Consider the following 27,110-nt stretch of genomic DNA (forward strand, 5'->3'; position numbering starts at 1 on the left):
AATATTCTGAAGTGCTCTTGTAAAGAGATCAGGAAATGATTGAGGTTGTGTGGTCAGGCTGCTGAGCGGTATTAATTCCCGGCAACAGCCTGCATTCAGAGAACATTATTCATGTTTCATTAGAAGTAGTTCACGGGTTCTTACTAAGGCCCATCAGCCAAAATATCTACCAATGGCTATAGTGTAGGAAACCCATCACCTTGTGCTTTATTTGGGCTTTTCTACTCCACATAGTGTTTTAGAATTGCCCTGATCTAAAACATGGAGCGATAGGTTTGACGGGCCAATGTTCCTGGAATCCTTGTGTTCATACGCTATATCTGTACTATGGCTTTCTCTGGCCGGCTTTGATCATTTGTTTCTATTCAGACAATGTGTCATTTCACACAAGTTATTCTCATTTCTTTCTATGATATGCAGCATCCCTACTCACCTTTTAGGAGAAATATAGATTTCTTTGAACAGTGCTACTTTTTTTGCAACTTTATGAAACTTATCATATTGAGAGGCAATAAAATGTAACCTCCTGAGCCCAATATCTATTCAGCATGTCTAACTTACCTTTTATGCATGGTAGGGGTTTGGAGGCCTGACTAATTTAATTTGATACAGAAGCTAAATTGTACGTAGTTTGGTTTGCAGTTTAAGTGTTCTGCATTGCAGGCATCCCAGTATAGAAAGGGCATCAGAGCTATGGAAAGAGTACAACATGGATGGTACCAAGGATGAGAGGATTATAGTTATAAGGGTAAGCTGAAAATTTTGACCTGTTTTCTGGAACAGTTTTGAGAACAGATAGTTAGTTTATTTCTGTTGTTTGGTAAATCAGTATGTCAAGTACTGTACATAAACTCAGGATTCACCGATATTTTTAAGGGGGCAGTCAGAAGAAACGTTTCCACACAGCACAGAACATTAAAGGCTTTTTTTGCCACACACCAACATTAAAAAAATTGAATAAATCAATGAAGAACAATAATAAAAGGGTACAGAGACCGAGCAGGGTAGATACTCCAGAATTAGCACCTTCTCAACCTCATGAGCTGAACGACCTCTTTTTCTGCTTTAATGTCTATGATGTGTGACTGTTAGGAAGCTTTTCCAAGGGCACTCAACATCTAGAATTATACAATGTTTATATCACAGGAGGGTTGCTTGCTCCCCCACCAAAGCTATCTACTCTAAGTGTCATATCAGAAATGAGAGCTACTTTCTATATGCAGCATTAACATCTCAGTAATGGTTAATCTGCTTTATTTCCTAAACTGTAGTGAATCTGTGCCCTGGGATATTGTCTTGCTTTAAACTAACTTTTAACAAATTGTTGCTGTGCGCTTATAAATATATTTATAAACAAATATTTTTGTTTTTTGCTGTACAGTTTTAATTTGATATTTTACTATTATTTATCATTTTATCTTATATTTTAAAATGTATTTATGAATGCACCTGGGCCAGCTCCCTGCATGCAATACAATGACTGCATGCTAGTGACATTTATCACCAGAAATCTGACTGTGATACAGAAATACCTAGTGGAAATTAGAATTCCCCTGGATGGGTTAGAGACTCCTGGTCTCAGGAACTTTAGATAAGATTGTAAAAGATATAGTGGAGAAAGCAAGCAAGCCAGTTGCGCTTTCATATTGGTGCATCAAGATTAATCACATTAAATTACTGCAGATAATAAATCCTGTTAATTAAAGAGATCCTTCAGCCCTTCTCTATAAACTCAGTTGCACATGCCCGCTCTCACCTTGGAATGTGCTGGTTATACTTTTTTTTAAAAAAAGGACAGTCGTAGCAAATATTTTGCTGAAGAGACACCTCAGCATCTACACATGATTCTTTGATGCTATCCAGATTACTTCTCAAACTCTTTAGTCTGTTTAGGATGCGTTACTGGACTGAGAAGCAAGTTCAAATCAAATGAGTTTCTCTCTGGAGGACGCAACAGGATCACTCTGGGAAAATCTTAGTGTAATGCGTAACATATTATTGGCACCACACTTTTGTTTGGTCAGTAATGATTTCTTTTTTGCATTTCCCATCTCCTGGGCCTCCTCATGTAATGCATTAGAATTACTGCCGCTCAGACTAACTCATAAAATCCTGTCTAAACCTTTGTCTATGCCATTTGAAAAACATTCAGCTTGTCAGTCAACATGCAAACATCTAAAAAAAAAGCAGGGGATGTTGCAGAAGGGATCAAAGATGTCAAATTTGGACAGCTATCAATAAATCAAAATAAATCTGGGGGTAGTATTGATGTTCAGTCACTGGATGTCACCAGTGTATTTCATGATAAATGGACATAATTACTTGACTGACTGAACTTTTGTTTCCACTTTAACTCTCAATGAATAGGCATTAAAGATTTCTTTCACAAGATCTCCCTCCAACTTATCCGACTCTCAAAATAACACAAGGGAAGGCACAGCTCTATGCTAATCAACAACTTTACATTTATATGGCGCTTTTTGTTTCAGGAAGACATCTCAAAGCAGAACTTTGTTATTTCCCATTATAAAGAAGCAGCAAAAAATAGATATTTAGTTTTAGTGACTAGAGTACGATCAAATCCAATTGTTAATGTCACTAACCAATAGCAGCAAACAGAATATTATCCCCCTTGTTTCAGAACTTCAGATCTAAAAGAGGATCAAACTTGTAATTATTTTTATTAAAACTATATGTATGTTTGTGTGTGTGTTTATGTATGTGTGTGTATACGAATATTACAAAATGGAATATTCTATGTGGTTGTATTGGATATTATTTTCATCAGATACTTTATAGTCAAATTTAGGAAATGGGTGTTCTCCCAAATTCGATGTGCACAATTTATTTTTTTATTTGTTAATGAGCTAAAACAATATATTGTTAAAGGTGAGTTTGAGACTGCAGTTTGATAGTGAATGTCATTTGAATGCCTAGATTTAAAGACAGTGTTGTGACTCACTCCCAGGTATTGATAGTCTGCATATTTTAGAATGTTAAAAAAAATCTTTAAAGACCTTTAAAGATGATGTGGATCTAATGTCACAAGTCAGTGAACCCAAACCCATACAAATCCCATCCCCAAATTAGATCTCCAGAAGAGATCTGTCTTAGTGCATTATCTAAAGAGGCATTATTTTACTCCGTATATTAATGCCAGTGACTTTCTCGGAGAGGAATTCATTCAGAGTATTTAACTATTTAATCACTACAAACAAAACTGACTACAGTATTGTATTCCAAGCTGGTGGCAAATTCCAAGCTCTTAACTTCATGAAATGTTTTCCCTTGCCACACACGCTTCTGTGAAAACTGCTTACCATGCCATCCTAGTGAAGATCAATAATAATAGTGAAATAATGTCTCTTGATAGATTTTAATATTAAAAGTATAATTAAAAGTATAAACAATTTCAGGGTGTGTCCCACACATGCTGGGACTGTGAAACAGCAAAGTGACTTTCCTTGGGCACCACAAGGTTTCATAGTTTTTGTGAATAAGCAGATTATGCACAAAAATACCAGTTAAGAGAAGGTGTTAAGAGAAGGTATTTTCCTGTGTTCTGCTGTACTATGGACATTTGATGACTTTTAGATTGGACTGTGGGTGATATTGAGACAAACCCATAACAGTCCAGAGACCAAAAACAAAGCTGCCTTCATTCAAAGGTTCAAACTCCTGCCACGCAATACATCTTTAAATAGTAACTACTTAATTACATCTCTAAAGAGATAGCAGAGTACAAAAATTATAGATCTCTACAGATCTATCTGTGATTCCTTCATTGATATGAATTGGATTTCATACTGGAGTCTATTAAACAGCAATTACTAAAACTCACAAACTTATTACAAATGTGTAATAAAGGTTTTCCAGTTTTAGCAACAGATGCATGATCAATCCAAATCAGTGTTTAATAGTCCTAAACTTTCTGCAAACTCAGGTGTGAGATTGGAGTGGATATCTTTGTTGCCTTTGACATATCAAGAAGTTTAAATGAGTTCTAGCTCTAACGGATCCAAACATCAGTGGGTCTTCAGTTCAGTATAATTATATCGTGGCCAAGTACTGTTTTGTTCAAATTGATAAACTTTCTACTGTTAAGAGGATGTCCTCTGTAATATTGCAGTGTTTAGCAGGAGGGGAGGTGTCTTTCAAAAGGAGACTCAAATTTGGTTTAAAGGGCATGCCATCTTCACAAAAATGTGTCCAGCCAAAATCATGTCCCTTTAAAATGCCAAGGATTTATAGAACCGTATGTATCCTCAGTGCTGCTAAGAGGAAGAGAAACACAGCAACATTGCTAGTTTAGATCTCGCCATTACCGTAGGCTGCGTTTGGATATCTTTCTCTTGCTGAGTTGCCCAGATTCAATCCAGTACCAGCAGTGCTGAAGTATGAAGCACTAACCATCACATTCTTGTGAACAAACATGCATATGTGACGAGAAATAACTGCATTATAGATTCCATTATAATAATAATAATCCTTGCATTTGATATAGCGCTTTTCAGGTTTTCTCGAAGTCCCAAAGCGCTTCACAGAATATACTGTTAAGTGAATTGACTGTATATTTGTGGGCGAACGCGGCGGCCAATTGCGCACAGCAATGTCCCACAAACAGTCGTAGATTGAAAATAACCAATTTATTATTGTTTTGGAGGGATTATTATTAGGCTCTGTATGGAGTAAGGAAACTTGCCCAAGGTTTCCCTGCCTGGAATTGAACTCAGGTTGCTCGCTTGCAAAGCGAGTGCTCTAACCACTGAGCTACAGGACTCCATTGAGCTACAGGACTCCATTGTCTTCATAAACAAAAGTTAGATGAAATCCATCCACATTATTACATTAGCTTTTTAAATTACTTCATCTAAAGTTACTTCTGCTAGAAAATCTTTCAGCTGATTTCAACAGGGACACAGGACATATCTTATGCTATATTCAGTTCTGTCCTCATCCACTGTAGCCCCCTCACCCTTATACACATAGAATTAAAATCAATCCTCAACTATTCATGTAGATTTTAGACTGTTATTTATCAGCAATTCCCATAGATTTTAGAATTCATATATTTATCAAATTTCATAGGTATATAAGATTTTGCTTAGAAAACAATTGTTCACCAAAATCTTTTGAGTGCACTCGTTGCTCTGTAATTGAACTCTCGTCTTCTTTGCAATGCACAGATGTTGCTATGCACTTGAAGATTGGTGGGGGAAGAGGCGCTTTTACTCCGTTAATCTTGAATATAAAATGCAAAATAGTTCATTAAATTTTTTTCTTCCAATATCAAGCTGAGAGACTTGCTCTCAAAGTTTCAAACTGGGGGTGTTCTTCACTGTGACATGCACCATCGCCACCTGTGATTTTATTTGTATCTGTATTCGCTTCGCAGTAAGCTCACTTGTGTATCTTGTTGCTAGCTCTATGCAAAGCTAAACATCCCTGTGCGATGCTCTGCTGTACTCCCCTCTCTCTCTCTCTTTGTGTGTATTACTTTTATTTTTAATTGACAATAAAATGTTCCTAATTGTACGACATTCCTGACGTGTTAGCGTAACATATCCGCACTGTTCAACTGTAATGCTGTAGGTCTGCAACGTTGTTTTTTTTAGTAAATCACTGCTATTTATTATTATGCTGTAAGGGTGATGTGCTCCCCAATTCAGTTGATCTTTGGATCTGTGCATTCTGGAGAGTGGGTACAAGAAAATATTAATTAACCCAAACTGCAAGACCTACTGCGAATCATCTCCAGAACTCGAGAAGAGAAATTTTGCAGACAACCCGATTGCTATCTCCAGCTGAAAACAGAACTTGAAGTGACTGAATGAACAGATCATAGTCTATGCGGTGTGTGTTAGAACTGATTTGTATATATCAAGTGAGTTGTATTTACAAAGTAATGTTTAAAGTAAATAAAACCTGTTTGCGCCTGTTGGCCGGGTATCTACACACTGTTTAACAGTGAGGACATTTGCAGGACAGCTGTATGTAATATTTATACATTTCATTTTCTTATTGCCTTAAATTTAGTTCCTCACTGCTTCTGTATTTTACTGATCGTGTGAAAGAAATATTAAACTAAAACTCCCTGTAAGCTTTGTTTGTTATGGTAATTAAAGACTGATATTATTACAAGTAATTTGAACAAGTGGAAATACACCACTGAGAAACAACTAAACCATAGTGTATTAACATGTAAGGCAAATTTCCCATAATGTTTGTTAACATTATGTATTCTGACCCCTCAATGCTGCTGTACTTAGTATCATCAGCAAAGTGCTTTTGTTCTTTCTAACATATTTTCATCAGTGTCTGCTGCCACTGGAGCTCAGCTGGGAAATTCAAGAGAATCGAACAGCACCAATGGGACTTTGGAGTCCATTTAAAGTAACCTAATTGTCTCGGAATGCAATCTTGTGAGGGGAAAGGAAACACTCGCATCAAATGCTCCCCAAAATCCACAGCCTCTGTGAAGCCAAGGCCCAGAAATTTTGAATTGCTTGACAATTTAAACCATTTATTTTTATAACATTATATATGCCCCCATTTGTTATGTACTGAGTCCACTAATTATTACCAGTAGCATTTCTGTGCCTGTGCTATAACTCACCTTGAACAGTCTTATTGGAAGGGTATTTATTCTTACTTACCAGACTTATTTTCCTCTATGTAACACAGCAGCAATCCAAGGTGATCCTTTCACTCCATTGATATCCTCTGCACCTAACTGTGCTCCTCGTATTTTGGCACCACTTCCTTGACAGCCCTTCATCAACACTTCTGGGGATAAGCAGAACTGGCTGAGAATGTACACTTCATCGAGTCAGGAAAATTAAAAGATTCATTCAAGCAGTGTGGATGGTCGATCAGCCTGTCAGGTTCATTAACGAGACTTGTAATTGTTGGTGTAGTGAAGAGGTCCAAGAATATTTTTTTTCCACCACCCCGTTTTTTTTTTGGATTGATTTAGATTTTGTTTAACCTGATTGTTTCTTCTTTTTTTGAGCGATACAATTGTAAAAGTTTAAGACGACTGTTCCGGGTAAAAAAAAATAAAAAAATACCCGGAACGTACCTGAGCAAATCGTTTCCACCCGCTTTCTTCTTTTTTTTGTTTCGGTCGACCACTCTTACGTTTTCTCCGATTTTTTTTCTTCTCTCCTCGAGACGTTCCCGCGCCACACGATGAAAGAAAGGTTAGGTTCCCCAGACGGGGAGGGGGGGGCTCGACTCTCTGTCGAGCAGAGGTGTGGGTGGGTGGTGGCGTGAGGCCATGACCTGAGGTGGACAGCGCACGGAAAAACTCGAGCCAACGTTTGCCTGACCCCCTCTGTAACAACAATAATAATAATAATCCTTGCATTTGATATAGCGCTTTTCACGTCGGGAGGACGTCCCAAAGCGCTTCACGGAACACACACTGCCAAGTGAATTGACTGTATGTATTTGTGGGCGAAGAAGGAAAGTTACTTCTGGCTTCGGTGCCCCTCAAACACCCTCCAGGCCCTGCGGCCTTCGATACTTCAAACGAAATCACACCTTCGAGACGCCTCGGAGCGCTTCACGGGATACGCCGCGAAGTGAGTGCATTTCTGTGTGGGGGGCAACACACGGCGCACAAGATGGCCACTCGGCCCCGTCGAGAGCCATTTCCTTTCGGTCACCTTGACCTGCCGGCAGCTGTCTCTCGTTTTGAGGTATCTTCGACAGAGGACAAGGCTTCCTCTGCCGTCCCGTTAACACGGTGCCCCTTTGGCGCCGCGCCGAGGCCGTCCGTTGAGGGCACCGGTCGTCGTCGTCGTCCACCTCCTCCTCCTCCCGCCCTTCGAGAAGCTTCTCTCGCCCGCGGACAGATGACGCCTGGCGCCTGCGCACTGCGGGCCGCACCCTGGCGCCCCGCCCCGCCCTCACCGCCGCGCCTGCGCGCGACGCCCCGCGCGCGACTTTTCCGTTGGTCGCCCCGAACGCGGGACTGCGGCTGCGCGGTAGCACTCGACGCCTCCAGGTTGACGCGGGGTCCGTGAAAACTGAGGTAAAAATAAAAAGAGAACAAGTCGTTTCACTCCCCCCCCGGACCCCCTCCCGCACCCCCCCCCCCCCCCCCACCCCCGATATAAACTAGATTGCTTTCTACAGAAGGATCATCTCTTTCACTCCCACCACCGACCCTCCCCTCACCGACGGCAAAAAGCGGGTCAGTCGCCCTCAGCGATGGCGGAGCTCGACGCCACGGCCTTGGGAGAGAGAGGGAGAAAGAGAGGGAGAAAGGAAGGAAGGAAAGAAAAGAATAACCTCGGATGGACGGTTTCTCTGAGGGGGCAAAGACCCCACCAGAGAGGCTGCTGCTGACTGTGTCCTCCCCACACATCCATACCGTTTCTTGTTTGTTTCCTTTCCTTTCCCCCCAATTGGAAATGATCCCAAATCCCAATGACAGATCCTTTTTTGCGTTTGGTTGTACAACCGATCTTCTCGGGTCGTGGAGGGCGTCTCGAAGCACCTCCCAGAATAATAATAATAATAATAATAATAATAATCGCCATCATCATCATCCTTGCGCTTGGTGTACAGCGACTTAATCGCCCCGTCGAGGCGTCTCAAGGCGCTTCCCAGAATGATGATGATGATGATAATAATAATCAATCTGGCGTATAGCCACTTGTCACTCATACGTCATCGATATGTCTCAAAAGCGCTTCGCAGAATAATAGGAATAATAATAATCAATCCTGCGTTCGATACACAGCCGCCTGTCACGTCATTCAAGACGTCTTAAGGCGCTTGGAAGAGTGTTTGATATACGGCGACTTGTCACCTCCTCGATGCGTCTCGCAGAATATACTGTGAAGTGAATCGCCTGTGTATTTTGTGGGCGAATCGCAGCAGCCAATTGCACACAGCGGCCACGGATTGGATTGAGTGACCAAATTATATATATTTTTTTTTGCAAGTCAGATTGGGAATTTTCCCTTTGCCTGAAGTGGAGCACACACTCTCTCAGCTTCTTACCTCCTGACTCCAAAAGGAGTTGACACTTGCCGCTCTCCTCCCCTCAGGCTTAACCCCCGGAGAGTAAGCCAAGGCGTACTTAGCTCTCCAGCGTTGGGAATAAGGGCCTTCACCTTATAAATGGACTTTAACCAGTTAAATCCCCATGGATTAATTGTCTGACCAGCTTCCTTTCGGCTGTTTGTCACTTATCTGTAAAGCACTTTGGTTTGCAGGTTTAACAGGAGTCAATTGGAAAGAATTCCACCCCCTCCCCGTTTTTTCTGGTCTACTCCCAACACTTGCTGACAAGCCACTCTGGTTGGTCCATCATCAAGAGTGCCTTGGAGTAACCAGGTGAAGAAAAAATTTAGATATGATTCTGCCTTGTGGCATCAGAACATTTTAAAGCACTTCTCTGATCAAGCATTGTCTGATAAAATTGCTTAAGTAATGAAAAGTTTGTTAACTTGTGGCCACGATGGTATTTAAGAACTAAACCGTTTAGTTTTAACTAATTTAGTACACATATTTGAATAATACATATATATTTTGAATCATCAAGCAGCTTTGAAAAAACATGATTTTATTGCAGAAAAGTAATAGTACGGGCTACAGAATGAAAAAATAACCAATTTTAGAAACTGCTAACAATTTCAGGCAAATTCATAAACTCCAGACACCTCACTTCATGTAACGTTATTGTTTCATGCCTTTTTTTCCTTTTAAAAAGTTTTTCTCTTGCAGATCGTACCATTTGAATATTAGAAAACAAGAAACATGTTGACCCTCTTCCAGAATTTTTTTGCTTGTCTAAAATTCTTAATGATTGGCATCAATGGCATCATAACTGTAAGTAATTTGAGATATATGTATTACATATGATCTCTGCATTAAAAGTAGCTGCTGCAGGAGACTGGGCAGTTCATTGGATTAAACTCACTGTTGCTTTTACTCTTGGGATTTAATATCTTATGATAACATGAGAGACAGTTTTGCTCTGAAGTATAAAAATAGTAAATTAAATGAGGTCGAGCAGTCTCACTCCTTCTTTAAATGTACAGCCTTCAAGATACAGCTCATCACTTTGACTGCAGTTGGCAATTAATTATTCATTTCTACTCAATGTGCTGCGACATCGCTCTTCCTGTCATTATAACACTTTTTCAACAGTGTGAAAAAAATGGCCTCTCTTATCAATAATGCCACCCAGTTTCACAGCCCACCTTTGTAAATCAGGTTATACTCTGAGCTCCATCTAGTGGCTTGTTCTTAAATATATTTGCACTTACTACATATACCTTTAATATTTTTCAATAAGTTAATATTGAAGACATAACAAGCTTAAATTCTTGTGTATATAAGTAAAATTTAGTATTCTCAGATTTAGTCAAAAGAGCAAAAACTAGTAATAGATATGATAAATTCTATTACTGTTGCACCCAACTGAGCAGTAAAAGGTTTGTATGATGTTGTGAAAAGGGGGCATTTTTTAATATATATTTATCTTCTTTAAAAAATCATAACCCCACTGTATTAATAACTAGTTGGTGAGCAGAGACTGGAGATAAACACATATCTGAAACCTAAATTTGCATCTATTTAAAGAAGTTTCGTTTATGTACCACTTTACAATGTACACATTGGTTTAAATTTTATAGCAATTTAACATCTCATCCTAAAATGGAACCTTCAGAAAGGCAACTCTCCCCATTGCTTCACTGGAGTAACAGCCAAGATTGTGAGCTCATGTTCTATATTCGACCTTGTGCCTACAACCTTCTGACCCAGTGTTAGCAGCTGAGCCAAGCTGACACTGCTCCGTGGCAGTTTGACAGTTCAGAGTGATGGGAAGAAGGTCTCTATTTTTCTGCTGGGTGTAAGGATGTCACCCAAAATGAATGGCCAGTCCATCTGTGCAATAGTATGAATAGTCTGCTAAAGCAGTATTTGTTTAGTTATGGTGACTTTGGGATTGTCAGGACTACAGACATGTAATTTGTTTTCCAGGTTGCTGGCTTTGTACTACTAGGATTTGGGACCTGGGTCAAAGTTCATACCTCTTCTGTTCTACAAATCTTAGGATCGGGCGCATCACATTTTTCCCATGTTGGCTATTTCCTTATTGTTGCAGGTTGTTTACTTGCATTCATAGGGATTATTGGATGCTGTGCTGCTGCCAGGGAGAACAAGCTACTTTTGTTACTGGTAAGGCAAATATCTTAGCGTTAGTTCAATATTGCTCCAGGTATTCACTGTTATACTGTGAAGTGTTTGGTAGATCTCTGCAGAAATAAATAGTATTAAATCAATATATCTTATAAATGCTAACAAGAATTTTTTTTAGAAAGTACACCCTTTAATCTTGAGTTAATAATGTTTAAATTTGATATATTAACTTATTACACCACATTTGGTATAGCGTCAAGACATCTCAAAGCACTTCACAGATGTCTCAATGCAATATCCTGTAAAGCGCATTGACTAATATTTAGTGGGCGAAACATGGCAACCAATTGTGCACAGCAGTATCCCACAAGCAGTCGTGGATTGAGTGACCAATTTTTTTTAATCAAGGGATTATAATGTTGATAAGACTGTTCCTTCACCTCTGAGGCTTGGGTGTGAGACAATGGGACATTGGTTTCTTTAAAAAGCATTAGACTGATTAGAAGGCTGTGGAAATTTGTGAAAGCTCAGCTCATGCACTGATGAGAAGTTTAAAGAGGATCTTTTGTTAATCGTGCAAAGGAGTCTGTTATCATCACTGCTGAGATAGTTCTGTTGTGTTTGTGTTCGGAGAATGATAGAAACTGGTGATCGTCACATTATTCTACTGCATTCAGACTCTTACATTATTTACCTGCATAAAGACACAGAAAAATCAAATGCTAATGTTTTTGTATTTTCTTTTCGATTCCAGTTCTTCATTGTCGTGCTAACGATTTTCATTGGGGAAATAATCTGTGTAGCTGTCGTCCTGGTGTTTCGGTCAATTGTAAATATTATTTCTTTGGCTCTCTTAGTTTGCTGCTTAATCCTTGCATTTGATACACTGCCTTATCCCATCGCCAAGACATGTCAAAGTGCTTCACACGAAACAATGTAAAGTGGAGTGACTACGTATACTTGTCCTGTTCATGCAGGTGCTTTATGCATTAATTTTTTTAATATAAATTAAGAATATAAAGTAGAATTTTTGCAAATTGTATTACATCTCATGACTCACGTAAACAGGACTAGAGAGGGCAAATGTGGCCAAGATTATCCAAGCACTAATTGTCAATGCTAGTTGGAATTACATGTGTAGATTTTTGCGTAGTAACAGGAATGAATTACGGTGAATATTTAGGATAACAAACCATGCACAGCACATCACATGAGAGTAAGTCAATAAGAAAAATTGTTCTTGTTCCAGACACTGGTGGCTTATATAATGTGGATCTCTGGTTTGGATCCTCTTAAGCACGGTGGTGGGTTTCTGCTTTTATCAGACACTCAGCTGCCCAAAAAAACTGTAATGTGTAGTGACTGCATTTATAGACGAATGTGAGAGCTAATTTGGACCCAGTAATGTTTGAAAATATTGTTAGGATTATTTGTATTTTGCTATAATTATGATATAATGGTTTGATTGATGTCAAATTGTGAAACTATTCCTGTAGTTGTATGTGGTATATATGTAGTCAACTGGGGGACGTTTTATATATCCAGTGTTTTTAAGAGATACTGTTATCCTTATTAGGGTTCATGTTTAATGAAAGAGGAGGCTTATAGTTTGTTGAAGCACAACTATACTGGATATGGTGATGAAAATATTGCAAGTTATGGATGGGACACTGCCATGATCAGCGTAAGTTACACACTCATCTATATTTGCACTGTCTTCGCTTATTGTATGGAAAATCACACATGACATGTTGATCAAGCTGCATAGAGGAACAAGACTGATTAAGGAATGAGCTATAATAATAATAATCCTTTCATTTGATACAGCGCCTTGTCACATCTTTGAGATGTCTCAAAGCACTTCACAGGGTACACTGTAAAGTGTAGTGTATATTTGTAGATGAATTGTGTGCTATGAGGAACAGCTGGTTAAACTGGGGACATTGAACTTACTGGTCAACTTTTTGGAGTGCTGGTTAGCTGGGACCTGGCTTAATTCCCTCTCTCATGAAAATATTACAATGCAATCCTAAAAGTTCTGTACCTCAGGATTAGTTGAATAAAATGAACTGGAACCTGCGGTTATTTTAGCATTTGACAGATCTGGAGCACCCTATACTAGAGAAAGACGAAAGGAGTGCATCATCACCGTAACAAAAATAACTTGTTACGTATTACGGTTCTTTTGATTTAAGACATTCACTTTCCAGATTATGATTTTATGGCTTAGTTTCGGATGAAATTAAGAAGTAGGAAATTGTCTGAAAGCTGTTGATTCACTTGTCGTTTCAGTTTCATTGCTGTGGCATGAATAATCACACCGATTTTATTGGATCAAAATATCAAAAGGTAACACAGCGCAATTATCCCAAGAGTTGCTGCAAAGATCCTAAATCTTCTAACTGTGATGGAAAGGACACCTCAGAAGCTGTTATCTATCAAAAGGTATTACTTTTTACTTGAAAATACTGTTAAGATGTAATCATTTAGCTGGGGAAGTGATCGGTTATTGCAGTAAAATCAGATCCCAAGTGGGCAGCTTGTCTCTATACTACAGGCCCTGCAAACCATCTCCGTCAGGTCTTCTCCAGAGGCCCAAATTTTCACTTTGTCACAGACTATTTGTATTAAAATTTAAAACCACCCAGCAAATGCTGTTTTTTACACAATTCTTAAAAAAAATCCTGCTTTAACGTTCAGAACTGAATGTAAGCCGTTTCCACATCATTGTGCATTCTTCCACTTGTGCCTGATTTTTTAAATTTGAACTGTAGAGAACATCGCAGCGTAGCATGTCTCGTAAAACACCTTTCACATACTATCTCTTGTATTTTTTCGGCATTCATATTTTTCCAGGGCTGCCTCGAATCCATGATTGCAATGATCAAAAGAAACAGTTCAGTTATTGGTGGAGTTGCTATTGGGATCGGGGTATTAGAGGTATGTGTACCAGAAATTGAAAGTCTTGAATAATTTTTGTCTGCAGGAGAACATATAGGAGAGGGAGCCCTGTTGGAGTCCTGTAGTGTATTGATTAGAGCAAGTGAGAGGACCTGGGCTTGTTTCCTGGGCTGACCAAAACCTTAAGCAAGTTTCCTTACTCCACACGCCTGTTTACCTAGCAGAAAGTAGGAACCCAGTTAATAATTTGGCCATGACTGTTTGTGGGTCACTGCTATGTGCAATTGACTGCCATATTTCATCCACAAAATAGACAGTCAATTCACTTTACAATATATTCTGTGAAGTGCTTTGTCATCAACGACGTGATAAGGCGCTACATCAGATGCAAGGATTATGATTATAATGTGGCTCGGATCATCGCTTTATCCCTTTAAACGGTGGGAATCAATGTACCATTGGAGGTTTCTAATGTTTTATGTTTTTTTTCTTCCCAGTTGATATCGTTGGTCATTTCATTGGCATTATTTATCAACCTTTTCCAGAAGCAAACAGCTATAACCGTTTGATCAGTTACATTTGGAAGGAAATAGGGGATTGAGAAAAATTAGTGTGATTACAAACCTGTCTCAGAAAACATGACATTTACTCTTATGTTTTATTGTAATCCAAACCTGAAAATGAGTCTGTTGTAATTGTACTCTTCCCCACCAATCTCTTATACAGGTTATAAAAAGATAAGTGTTATACAGGTTATAAAAGATAACACTTGTTTAGAACATCTGAATGTGTAACACCGTTATTTAGAACATCCATATGTTATTTGCGATATTATTGAAACAGTAAATTGTGCCTTCATCACTACAGGATTAGAAGAATTTCACCTGCAGTGTTTCTTTGAAAACAAATCTGTCTATTTGATATATTTAACATATTTTCTCTTTGAGTGTTACCAAGTATTGTCCAGCAATCGATTCGCTACGAATCAATAGAACTCTCCATAGATAGTGGTCTCTGTAAACAACGTTTCTTGCAGTTAAGCAGGCCATCAGATGGATAACTGAGAGGCTGTTGTAATAACTAAAATTACAAGTCTAGTATATACTATATTATTGAATTTGAAATAAAAACATCAAAGGCTGCAAAAGTTTAAAAGATAATATTGGTGAAAGGGACTTCTAAAGATTGAAAAGGGTGCTGTCATTTTGGATTACAGTGTCCCATCTCATCCAAATTTACCATTGACCTCAGCAAGTTATCCATGGTCAACACTCAAGATTTGGGCTCTTTTCAAAATTCATAACTGTAACTTCATTGTATTTTAATTCAAGATCTTGTTTCTTTACCAAATCTTTTTTGTAAATAAAAATGCAGCTGTTTGATTTCAGTCTTAAAAAAGTAATCCCAAGTTTCCTTCAACAATTTTAATTTTGCTCACAAAATATAGTCAATTCACTTTACAATATATTCTGTGAAGCGCTTTGAGATGTCTTGAAGATGTGAAAAGGCGCTGTATAATAATATAGTTTCTATCAAAGCACTGGCATGTTTGGGTTTGGATAAACATACACAGCACAGCCAATTTGTGCACAGTGATGTCCTCGCAAAACAGACCTGGAGCTCTCTCTCACTTAGCCTGGAAGGGAGTTTTCGAAAAGCAGGAAATCTGAAACAAAGGCACTTTGCTATTTGAATTTTTTTTATTTTTGTTTAAATCACAGAAACAAAGACGTGCATTACGGTGGGTTTAACAGAAGATACACTTGCAAGGCAGAGAGAGAGAGCGAAATGGCTGACAATTCATGAGTGTATTTTTATTCCATTTACAGAACCCCCAGTTCCTTTTCCGTCCCCACTCCACACTAAACAAATTATACATTCAATAACATTCCCTGGGATATTGCCCAAAGATTTGGCTCATTATTTTCTCAATTCAGAAACAGGCTCATGCAAGTTAAAGAGAACTTGCTTAAAAATCCCTTCTAAAACGATCCAAAATTACTAAGTGCTAAACCAATTCACAAGTCTTATTTCGCCACGCGACTTAAGAAAGTGGATGGTAATTCAACCCCTGTAGTGCTTAAGCTAAATTCACCGTCCCTCACGACTCGATGCCTTGCAATATCTATCTGTCCTGTAGCTTCTTAGTGCTATTTTTGCTACTGAAATGTTTCGCTTTTAATAAAAGTCAAGCATCCGTTTGCAATGTGGGAGTTGGAACCTGGTTATTGGCTATTTTTCATTTGGCATTTTGCAACGTTAATTATCTCTCCCGGGAAATCACCTCCCGCTCTGCCCTCCTCTCCTTCTACATCACTCCCTCCTTCCCTCCTCTTCTTCCCTCCCTCCTGTCCTCTCTCCCCTCTCTCCGTCTGCCCCTCTTCTCCACCCCTTCCTCCGTGCTCTCCGCCTCCTTCCCAACCCTCCCTCCTCCAACATATCTTGCAAATCACCTGTCACACAAACAACGCCCCTCAAATTCAGTGGCCACAATCAGCCACCAAGTCAAAAAACTACCCCCATAGCCCAACCTAACCTTGTTAGATGAAGCCATCAAATGTCAACGTGAGCTCACTTTTAAGGTTATCGGCTGGCTAGCATTTTGTTTAGAGTAACCGTGGAAAGCACCTGATTCCAACGTAGATCACACCCTGAAATAATGATTAATACTGCCTGTGAGAACACTGAGGGGAAAGGGGCTCCGGCTGAACAGAGGGGTTCTCTGCAGTAGATTCCCTGCAGTAGATTCCCTTCCAAAGGAGAACAGGAGTATTACTTTGGCCGTTGTATTGTGCCATCCTGCAGATTGAGAGATGGAACCAAACTCCCATCTCCCACTAAAAGTTCCCGAGACACCATTTGAACGGGATGGGAGTTTCTCTTGGTATCCCTGTCACACTCCCCTCACCTCAACACCACCCGACAAATTGGTCATGTTTGTGGGACTTTGCTGCGTGCAAAACAGCTGCTATGTTTCCCTGTGGACAGAACAGTCACCTCATTCGGTGTCAAGTGACGTTCAGGAAAGTACAAGTGTAACTCCTTCCTCTTTTCCGGCTTCGCTTGACCTATCCACCTACTTGAAGCTCAATCCCATTTCCTCTTTCAGTCTCTTTTTTTGCCCCTCGAGTTTTTAACCTATTTAATAAATTTCTAATTTCCCCTTTTTTTTGTTATTTCTCTTAAAAAAACGCTGTGAAGGATTTAGCAATAGACTTTCTGTGGTTAAGGCAATACTGCATTCTAACAACAACGGTGACTTGCATTTACACAGTGCCCTCTCGTAGCAAAACATCTCACATTGGCAGGGACAAAATGAGCATCATCGCAGTAGAAGAGAGAGCTGGGATTTAGAGACAACAACAACAACAACAAATTACATTTCCACGACGCCTTTCATGTTAAGAAGACGTCGCAAGGCGCTGGACAGTCAGGGATTTGGACTCGAGCTGGGGGGTTGGGATCAGGAGGGAGGTGGAGGGTAGGAGGGTGACTGAAGGCGCGGTCGATGAGGACGGTCTCGAGACATGACTTGGGCGGGGCGAGGCGAAGTGACTGGGATGGAGGACCAGAGGATGGAAATTTTGAGACTGAGGGGTAGAAGCAGAGGTAGGGGTTTAGTGACCAGGCTTCCAGTGCTGATCGCAGAGTGGGTCACAGGTAGGATTTGTCAATGTGGTTAAGCAGTTGAGGCTTTTCCATCCCACCCATCACCTTTCCTGCCTCCCACGTACAGATAAGAGCAAGTAACTGGATTGGTGGATAGATGGAAGGAGCGGGGGAGAATGGAAAAGGAAAAGACTTGGAGGTGACGCTCTCTTTGGCCATTCTCTAGTTGTGAACAGTAACAAGGCACTATCCCAGCCCCAAAGCTTCCGAGTGACCATTACTCCCTCTCAACCCTACACTCATGTCCGCCCTTTGGAGGACAGTCACAAGACACCCTTACTCTGCATTACTCTACCCTCATTCCTCAACTCAGTCCCAATTCTCCCACTGCGGACAGAGCGTCAGGTAGAGGAGCCCTCTGTCGGTGTGCACAGTCCTTCCCCCCCCCATCCCCCACAACCACAGCAATTTCAATTAATCATTTATATTTACCATAATTAATATAATCATAACAAATATAATTAATCATAATTATATTCCACCCACAAAATATCCAGCCAGTTCACCAATTTATAGTATATTCTGTGAAGCGCTTTGAAGACGTTTTGAAGACGTGATAAGGCGCTGTATCAAATGCAAGGATTATTAATTAGTGACCAAATAGTAGTTCCAACACACCAGCATTGCAAGGGACCTTGCTTGAACCAATTGGCACAGTAAAACTTTGGCAGAAATGTTTTTTTTGGATCAGTTGATAACCCAGAACGTTAAATAAGTTTTGCAATCAAATCTCTCCCCTCTCCCACTCACCTCCCCAATTCATTAACAGGCATCTTCGTGCTATATGTAGTTCAAGGGTGAATTTTGGAGGTCAGGTCTGCCTAGCAGGGGCAGCCTCTGTCTTGTGGAGGGTTCTCTACCAAGCTTGTGTCCTTGTTGTTGCCAACAAGCGTGGGATCTGCGTCCAAGCTCTCGGACATCTTCACGCAGATGATATCAACCAGACGCTCGAAGACCTGCTTCACATTCACATTATCCTTGGCGCTGGCTTCAAAGAACTCAAACCCTGGAGCAAGCAGTCGAGGAGAGAGGAGGGGTGTGAAATCAAAGGACACACGTCATTAACCGGAGATGCAAAGGATTAAACCTCGTCCCTCGTGGGTCCCATTTGCGTCCCTCTCTTTAACCCCTACCAAACTCCGTACCCCCATCCATCACCCCCAAAAGCATGCCAGGCTCCACTGGCTCCCTATTGTAGGACCGATTGATCAATTTCAAGATCCTTACACACACTTACAAATCAATGCATTCCCGACCTCTCTGACTGCGAGAGACAATCCAAGACCAGATAGAGCCAATTCAATGATGTTCAAGGGAAAGGTTCCAAAAGTCAATCCAATGGCAACACTGGGAATCAAAGCGGCCTTTGACCAACATACAGGCCTTAGTGTCTACCGTATGCACACCCTTAAACTGGCTTAAATGTAGACCTGTAGCTCAGGGGTTAGAGCACTCGCCTCGCAAGCGAGAGACCTGGGTTTGATTTCTGGCAGGTCGAAACGTTGGGCAAGTTTCCTTAGTCCACACGCCTTTGTTTGCCTAACACCCGGTTGTTAGTCAATTGACAGATCGCTTTTCCGGGGGTAATAATACCTTAAAAAAAATAATAAATTGGTCACTCAATCCACGACTGCTGTGCGCAATTAATTGGCTGCTGTTTTGTCCGCAAAATATACTGTCAATTCACTTTACAGTATATTCTGTGAAGCGCTTTGAGACGTCTCGAAGACGTGATAATATCAAATGCAAGGATTATTACTATTATTAAATGTATCACGTACCCAATTCGTCAGCCAGTCGCCTGCCCTCTTCCGAGGGGAGGACACGGTCTTCTTCCAGGTCACATTTATTCCCGACCAGGATGACCTGAGCATTATCCCAGGAATAGGTCTTGATCTGAGTGGCCCTGTTCAGGATGAGAAGACACGGGGACAAAATGAGGGAGAGTCGACAAAACGTTCCCCAGCCCAGCCCTCGCCCTCCTCTTCGACCGCGCCTTCGGTCGCCCTCCTACCCCTCCCTCCCTGCCCTCCAATCCCGCTGATGCCAACTCCCCGCTCGGATGTGGATCCCTGATCGTCCAGGGCTTTGGGATGTCCTCCCAACGTCAAAGACCTTGCGTATCTTTGGATACAGTATGTAGTTTGGGACACAACATGTGAAGCGACTGCCAGGATGGAGGAAGGTGAACTGGATGGACCTTGGTCTTCTTTCGCCAGCAAATTCTTATGTTCTTATGTGTAAATGTAATTTTTCGTGGTTGTATCGCTGGGGGAGGCAAAGGGTAGAGTCCCTGTACTCACCAGTCCTGCACAGCATTGAACGACTCCTGGTTTGTGATATCGTACATCAGGAGGAATCCCATCGCTCCTCTATAATAAGCCGTAGTGATGGTTCGATAGCGCTCCTGACCAGCTGTGTCCTAGGGAAAGACAGAATTATAATAATGATAATAATGGACGAAACCTCAGGCAAGTTTCCTTGCTCCACACGCACTCAAGGCTCAGGAGCCCCCTCGCCTTGTCTTATCATCGCTAATGTTCATTTCTCTAACCTTTAAGGGTGGATGTTTGGAGCCAAAATTAAATTCAAAAATCAGCTGAGATGCCGCACGACAAAGCGCTATTTCCCATCATCACGCGTCAGAGATGCAGGTCTGGTCCCCAAGGCTCTGAGTGCATCAGCAACCAGCTTAGGCTCTAATCCATCACTCCAAACACACTGCCCAATTATAGGAAGTGACTAGTTGGCCAAGTTCCAAAAACTGCAGAGAAAGAGACACAATGCAGGCGTGCGTCCCTCTAGTCCAGCTCAGCCTCTGCTGCTAGTGTTACGGTGACTGAGAGTCCTGTAGCTCGGTGGTTAGAGCACTCGCCTCACAAGCGAGAGGACCCGGGTTCGATTCCCGGTCAAGTTGGGACAAAACCTTAGGCGAGTTTCCTTACTTACTCTATACACACGCACACACACACCTCTGTTTACCTAGCAGTAAGTGGGAACACAGTTGTGAGTCGAATGGCAGATCGGTTTACGGAGGTAATAATCCCAAAATATGGTCACTCACTCAATCGATCCACGACTGTTTGTGGGGACACAAAATATACAGTCAATTCACTTTACAGTGTGGCCTGTGAAGCGCCTTGAGACGCCTCGAAGACGTGACGAGGCCAGGATCAAATGCCAGGATTACTATTCCAAATTATTAATTTCCCTAAAACCAGCTTCTGCCAGGCTTCTGACGCAGGGCGGAGATGCTCATTGAACGAGAAGGACGACAGTTCCGACGATTTAATCTCAGTCGCCACGGAAACCTGCATCCAAACACTGCCGGTGTCCTGGCAACCTACGCTGGACCCAGGTGCAGAAAATAGCACAGACCCAAATGGAGGACAGAGGAAAAATCAGCAACAGATCAAGAGACAAAGCGATGGAGGCTGAGTCATGGAATTAGGTCAACTGGAGTGCGTAGGTTGGTGGGGGAGGGCAGGGAGGGGGGTTGGGGGGATAAATGATAGGAGAGACGTTCCATTCGGCTCCTGTTCCTTCACCTCACTCTCTCCCTTCCTTCTTTCAAGGCCCATCCTCGCCCGACTCCACTGGACCACCCCCCCCCCATCACTCAGAGGATACAGTTCAAGTTCCTTGTCCTCACCTTCAAAGCCCTCCACGGCCTCGCTCCTCCCAACCTCCGGGACCTCCTAACTTCCTACCAACCACCCTCCGCTCAGTGGGCTGCGGCCTCCCTCACGTTCCCCCGCCTCGCTCGCCTCACCGTTGGCCTTCAGCCTCTCTGCTCCCACCCCCTGGAACTCCATCCCACAGTCCCTCCACCTCAGCCCCTCCCTTGCTCCTTCAACATCAGTCTCAAGACCTTCCTCTTCGGTCACCTTCCTACCTCCAGCCTCCCTGCGCTCCTCCCCTCCTGATCCCAACTCTCAAACCCGCCGGGTGGAGAGGGTGGTAAAGTCACCACTACACACACCCCCACCCTACCCCATTCCCCACTCCCCCAACGCTAAGTTCAAATATTTTTGTCCCGAAAAGAGCTACTTCTGACCCTGCCGCCTGCACCACCCAACAGTGGCGGATTGGGGCGAAATGCTGGAAAATGCAACCCTGCAGCTCGTGATGATTATCACATCATATCACATTCCACATTCTTTCAACCCTCCTAAAAACACAACAGACCCTTCAAATCTCCTCCGACGCCTTCGACCTGACTGCCAGGAGGAGGCCTGTAGCTGGTTCCTCTCTCCCTACGCCCTCTCTGTACACACTTGGGGATTAAGGAGTGGGTGAGGAGTGAGTCAACCCAGGTTTCGAAATACACAGCCGACACAGGACGATTTGTGGTTCGAAGGGAGTGCAAATACCAGAGAGATCTTGCGCGAGGTGTATTCTGTGGGACATCGCTGAGCACAATTGTGCTGCCGCGTTTGACCACAAAATACAGTCACTCCATTTGACGGTATATCCTGAAGCGCATTGAGACATCCTTCCGACAAGGAATCCTCGTATTTCATACAGCGCCTTAACATTTTTTTCCCCAAAATTCTCTCTGTCTCCCTCTCTCTCTCCTCTCACCCCCCAACTCTCCCTCTCTGGCCCTGTTAAAATTGATGAAAGTCTCAGTCTGTCGCAGTTGGAGAGAGAGATATAGAGAGAGAGATAGTGCCACATTATCAGAGGAGATGTCCATCAGATAAGACATTGAACCAAGCTTCCGCCCATCCATGCTCTGTTCAGGCGGACGTTAAAGATTCCCTTATGACGCTCTGTGAAAAGAGGAGTTTCTCTCTCTCTCCCTCCCTCCCTCTCTCTCCTTTTCTCTCTATATATAATAATCCTTGAATTTGATACAGAGCCATATTGGGTTTTCTAGATGTCTCAAAGTCACTTCAAGGTGACTGTATATTTTGTGGGTGAGCACTTCCTCTATTCACATCTAAACAGTGAGGCTGTTGCAATCTATATCAGACCCGAACATGTTGGGACAATTCTCCAAACACAACATCAATTCGGTTTCCACCCAACAGTCTACAGTCACCGAGCAGTCAGCCAACAAAGCAACAAAACTCGTTCAGTCCATCCGAGAAGAGGAGAGAATTGTTGTGAAACAAGTGATAACAGGTCTAGAAAACAACAATCTTGCTACGTACCATTATTATGAAGTTGGGGGAAGTTCAATGTACATGTTAACCTCGTTCCCCCCAAAATAAGGCACAGAATGACACGGGGCTTGCACCGAAACAGCAACAACAAGTTGCACTTACACCGCGCCATTCATGCAGGGTAGTGTCCCAAAGCGCTTGACAGTGGCAGAGTCTGACCCCGAGCTAAGGGGAGAAGGAGGGAGGTAGGGGGGGAGGTTGAAGGGATGGAGGGAGAGCGTTCCAGACTTTCGGGGCCTAGTGGCTGAAGCTAAGGCCGCCAATGGTGGAGCGGAGGGAGCGAGGGACGTACAGGAGAAAAGAGAGCGAGAGAGAAAGAAAGAGACAGATAAAGCGCTCGAGGCCTCACCCAGATCTGGAGCTTGACTCTCTTCTCATTTCGATAGACAGTCTTGACCTTGAAATCGATGCCCACTGTACTGACGAAGGCCGAGGTGAAGGAGTCATCGGCGTAGCGGAACAGGAAGGATGTCTTGCCCACGCTGCTGTTGCCGATAATCAGCAGTTTGAACATGTAGTCAAAGTTCTGATCGGCTGCATCCTTCTGCACCTGTCTCGAGTCGTTCGCTGAAGCCATCTGGTGGACACAACAACAACAGCTTTCAACAACCAACCAAACCAACAGCCAACATCATGGACTCCTGTAGCTCAATGGTTAGAGTGCTCACCTCACAAGCGAGAGGACCTGGATTGAATTCCCGCCCCGGCAGATTTGGGTGAAATATTGGGCAAGTTTCCTTGCTCCACACACACGCCTCTGTTTACCCAGCAGTAGGTAGGAACCTGGTTGTTAAATTGGTGACTCAATCCATGACTGTTTGTGGGACACTACTTTGTCCAATCGACTGCCACATTTCGCCCACAAATTATACAGTCACTACACTTTAAAGTGTATTCTGTGAAGCGCTTTGAGACGTCTAGAAGGCACGATGAGGTGCAATATCAAATGCTAGGATGATTATGATTATTAAATTACATTTGCAACAGCATCTTTCACGTCAGGAGGACGTCCCAAGGAGCTGGACAGTCGGGGATTTGGACCCAAGTCGAGGGTTGGGATCAGGAGAGGTGAAGGGCGGGGAGGGTAGGGGAAGGAGGGTGACCGAAGGCACAGTCGAAGAGGAGGGTCTTAAGTCGGGTCTTGAAGGAGGCGAGGGAGGGGGCGAGGCGGAGGGACAGTGGAATGGAGTTAACATTATAACTGGTGAGAAAAAATTCATTCTGAGGTCCCTTCTCCCAAAGGCTCTTAATCAATTTGACGGGAGGATTTTGCCAGGACTGGATTGTCATTGATTGATTGAATTGGGTTGCTGTGAGATTGACTGGTTTGCTTTAGCGCACGCACCATACGCACACATATTGCCTCCCCCTCTCTCTTTCGAGCTCTCTCTCTCTGCCCTCTGCAGCGCTAAGAATTGCTGAACTAAGCAAAGAACATTGCTAAGGAGAACAATCTGCTGCATGTCAGTCTCAAGCTGTGTTACCGCAGTGAAATGTAACAGAAACCGAATTCACTGGGATGGGAATGCAGGGTCTGCATTAAAGTTAGACCCCAGGGATCGAGCTACTGGCATTTTCGCACGTCATTATTAAATTAACATTAATCCTTACATTTCACATAGCGCCTTTGATGTATCACGTCGTTGAGACGTCTCAAAGCGCTTCGTAGAACGTAATAGTAACGATAATCCTTGCATTTGACCTAGCACATTTGTCGCGTCTTCCTAGACGTCGCAGAATAGACTATAAAGTGAACTGACTGTATGATCGTACCGTAAAAGGGATCGACTATTTTGTGGGCGAAACGCGGCAGCCAACTGCGCGCAGCAGTGTCCCACAAACAGTCGTGGATTGAGTCAATTTTTGAGTGGAGGAAAATGAACTCCCTTCTCTTCCCCCGATAGAATCTCGGAGGCTTCCGACGTCGGCCGCAACAGGACAACAACAACTTACAACTCCCTTCATGCCCGAGCACTTAACAGTGGCGGAATCTGACTCTGAGCCGGGCGGAGGGAGGGAGGGGGGGGGAAGGGAGGGAGGGGGCAGGTGAACGTAAAGCGCTTCACAGGATTCGCTGGAGAGTGAATTGACTGTATAGTTTGTGGGCGAAAGGCGGCAGCCAATTGCGCACGGCAGAGTCAGAAGACAAGAGCCTTTCACGTCAGTGTTGGTTGAGGGCAATGGCCTTGTTTGCTTTTGCAAACCACAAAGCTGTTCACCCGCTTGCTTTTTGGTCCACCTCTCATTACGGTCAGACCACTTGACTGCCAACAAAGCAACATAACAAGGCCATAGAGAGTCACCGTAGTGAAAATGATTTTGTTTTTAGGGTCCAGCTGGGTATCTTGACACACGTGGAAACCCGTCAGCGTTGCTTAAGAGTCTCCAAACCCAACTGAGAATTCCACGGCGAAAGGGGTGAGAACACCACATTGTCAAAAGCCCCCGTCCTTCAAGTTAGACACGGGGCTTGAAACCACGTTAGGCGAGAACGCTAGCGACTGAGCCAGGCCAACAAGTCACTGCACTTAAAAGTCGCTGATTGAGTGTAGCGATGGATGCAATTCAGACGAATGCCTCAAAAGGCATTATTATTATGATTATTGATTATTTTATTGGACGCCTGGCTGGTCGCAGTCTCGTCTATGAATCATGTTCTGTCTGGGACAGAAATCTCAAAGACACTGTTCAGCGCTGGGTGTCTGTCTTACTCAGAGATTTCCGCAGCGCTGTATAAAACAGTCTATTAGCCTGATTGAAAAGACTGAATCACAGTGATTGATCTAATTAGACAATTTCCCCACATTCACCTTGAGGAAGGAACCCAGAGAGGGCTCAGTCTGCGAGCACTGAATCACACAACCTTCACAGCACATCAGACATTTTTTTTTGGCTTATCGTTTCATACAGCTTTATCGTGTCGGTGCTGCTACTCGCCCCCCCACCCTGCACCCCACACTGGAGCTCTCTCCCATTCCCCCGTTCTCTCCCCACATCGTGTCTGTGTTGACGCTCGCTTCCCCCCGCACTAGAGCTTTCTACCTTAATCCCTTTTCTCTGCTCTTTTGGTTTAACCGTACATGACTCCTCAAATAACGTATTATTAATAATAATAACAATAATCCCTGCATTCGATATAGGCAGCTTATTGTGTCGTCGAGACGTCTCAAAGCACTTCACGGAATCAACTGTAAAGTGGAGCGATTGTATATTTTATGGGCGAAACTCAGCAGCCAATTGCGCACAGCAAAACATCCCCACATACAGTCGCGGATTTGGAGTGACTAAATTATTATTATTATACACTGTAAAGGCATTATTACCCGCAGAAAGAATATAATAATAAATAATAATTCTTGCATCCGCTACAGCGTCTTAGCACCTCGTGTGCTTCACAGGATTTCATCTGTGACGTACAGTGACTGTATATTTCACAGGCAAATTTTGGCCCCCAATTTGCGCACACAGTGACTTCCCTACAAACAGCCACAAACCCAGTAACCCAAATTTATTTGGGTAATATTCAAATTTTTAAAAACGCTGCAATTTAAGAAGAATCACACAAACACACACACACCGAGAGAGATTTGCACGTCGCGGGGGAAGTCAGATGTGTTTGCTGGGTGGGGGGCAGTTGCTGTTTTATGATGGGTGGAGGGGGAGGGAGGGGAGTGTGGGTTTTTAAGACTTTTCCAAAACTAACGAGGCAACTCCTGATTTTCAGCGCCAAACCTACATCAAGCAATTTCTTTTTGGCCGGTCAGCCGGGTGTCTGACGCACTCGGAAACCCGTCATTGCTGCTCAAGAGTCTCCAAACCCAACAGAGAATTCCAGGCCTCCCAACCCACCTCCACACAGAAACCCCAGCGATAGATGTTTGGAATGGAACGCTCTCTCTCTCGCTCTCCCTGGAGGGACCCATCCTGCCTACCTAATTCCACAAAGTATTAAGGCGCAGGTCAGCGAGAGCCAAGCCTCGGGGGGGGGAGCCTTGCGTTGGGAGTAACTCCTGGAGGCTAACCATCTAAAACCGCATAGCTTTCCATTGAGAGCATTGTCTGGCCGGCTTTCCTGCTGTTTGTGCAGCTTGGACCACCTTCCCCGTTAGTTAAGTCAGTTAGTTAGGGCTTTGGCTGTGGGGTTAACAGGAGCTGAGGGGGGGGGGAAGATTCCCTGCCCCCGGTGACTAGTCTGCCCTTCCAGGT

At 42.9% G+C, this 27,110-nt stretch overlaps 2 protein-coding genes across 2 annotated transcripts in view; one reads left to right on the forward strand and one right to left on the reverse strand.

The window, feature by feature from the left end:
* The first annotated feature begins 8,007 nt into the window (after positions 1-8,007).
* On the forward strand, positions 8,008-14,633 carry LOC103187582 (tetraspanin-16). Its single transcript, XM_042344630.1, has 8 exons — positions 8,008-8,038; positions 9,728-9,846; positions 11,005-11,202; positions 11,918-11,992; positions 12,740-12,847; positions 13,456-13,608; positions 14,020-14,103; positions 14,562-14,633. The coding sequence occupies exons 2-8, from the start codon at positions 9,775-9,777 to the stop codon at positions 14,631-14,633; spliced, it is 762 nt and encodes a 253-aa protein (XP_042200564.1). The 5' UTR covers positions 8,008-8,038; positions 9,728-9,774.
* Positions 14,634-18,282: 3,649 nt separating this feature from the next.
* Positions 18,283-27,110, reverse strand: part of LOC103187581 (ras-related protein Rab-3B-like) — a 10,662-nt gene continuing 1,834 nt past the window's right edge. The window contains exons 2-5 of the mRNA XM_007907145.2: positions 23,254-23,481; positions 20,037-20,155; positions 19,515-19,639; positions 18,283-18,739 (exon numbers count right to left, since the gene is read on the reverse strand). Coding sequence (XP_007905336.1) covers positions 18,555-18,739; positions 19,515-19,639; positions 20,037-20,155; positions 23,254-23,481 — 657 coding nt within the window. The 3' untranslated portion in view covers positions 18,283-18,554. The remainder of the gene's footprint in view (positions 18,740-19,514; positions 19,640-20,036; positions 20,156-23,253; positions 23,482-27,110) is intronic.

Source organism: Callorhinchus milii, unplaced genomic scaffold, assembly GCF_018977255.1.
Source record: "Callorhinchus milii isolate IMCB2004 unplaced genomic scaffold, IMCB_Cmil_1.0 Scaffold29, whole genome shotgun sequence".
NCBI classification, from domain to species: domain Eukaryota; kingdom Metazoa; phylum Chordata; class Chondrichthyes; order Chimaeriformes; family Callorhinchidae; genus Callorhinchus; species Callorhinchus milii.

Bases quoted from the DNA above. Each gene is read 5' to 3' on its own strand.
- LOC103187582 (XM_042344630.1), top strand. From the start codon at position 9,775: ATGTTGACCCTCTTCCAGAATTTTTTTGCTTGTCTAAAATTCTTAATG. The intron at 11,203-11,917 runs GTAAGGCAAATA...TTTCGATTCCAG, and splicing joins ACAAGCTACTTTTGTTACTG to TTCTTCATTGTCGTGCTAAC. The intron at 12,848-13,455 runs GTAAGTTACACA...TTGTCGTTTCAG, and splicing joins GGGACACTGCCATGATCAGC to TTTCATTGCTGTGGCATGAA.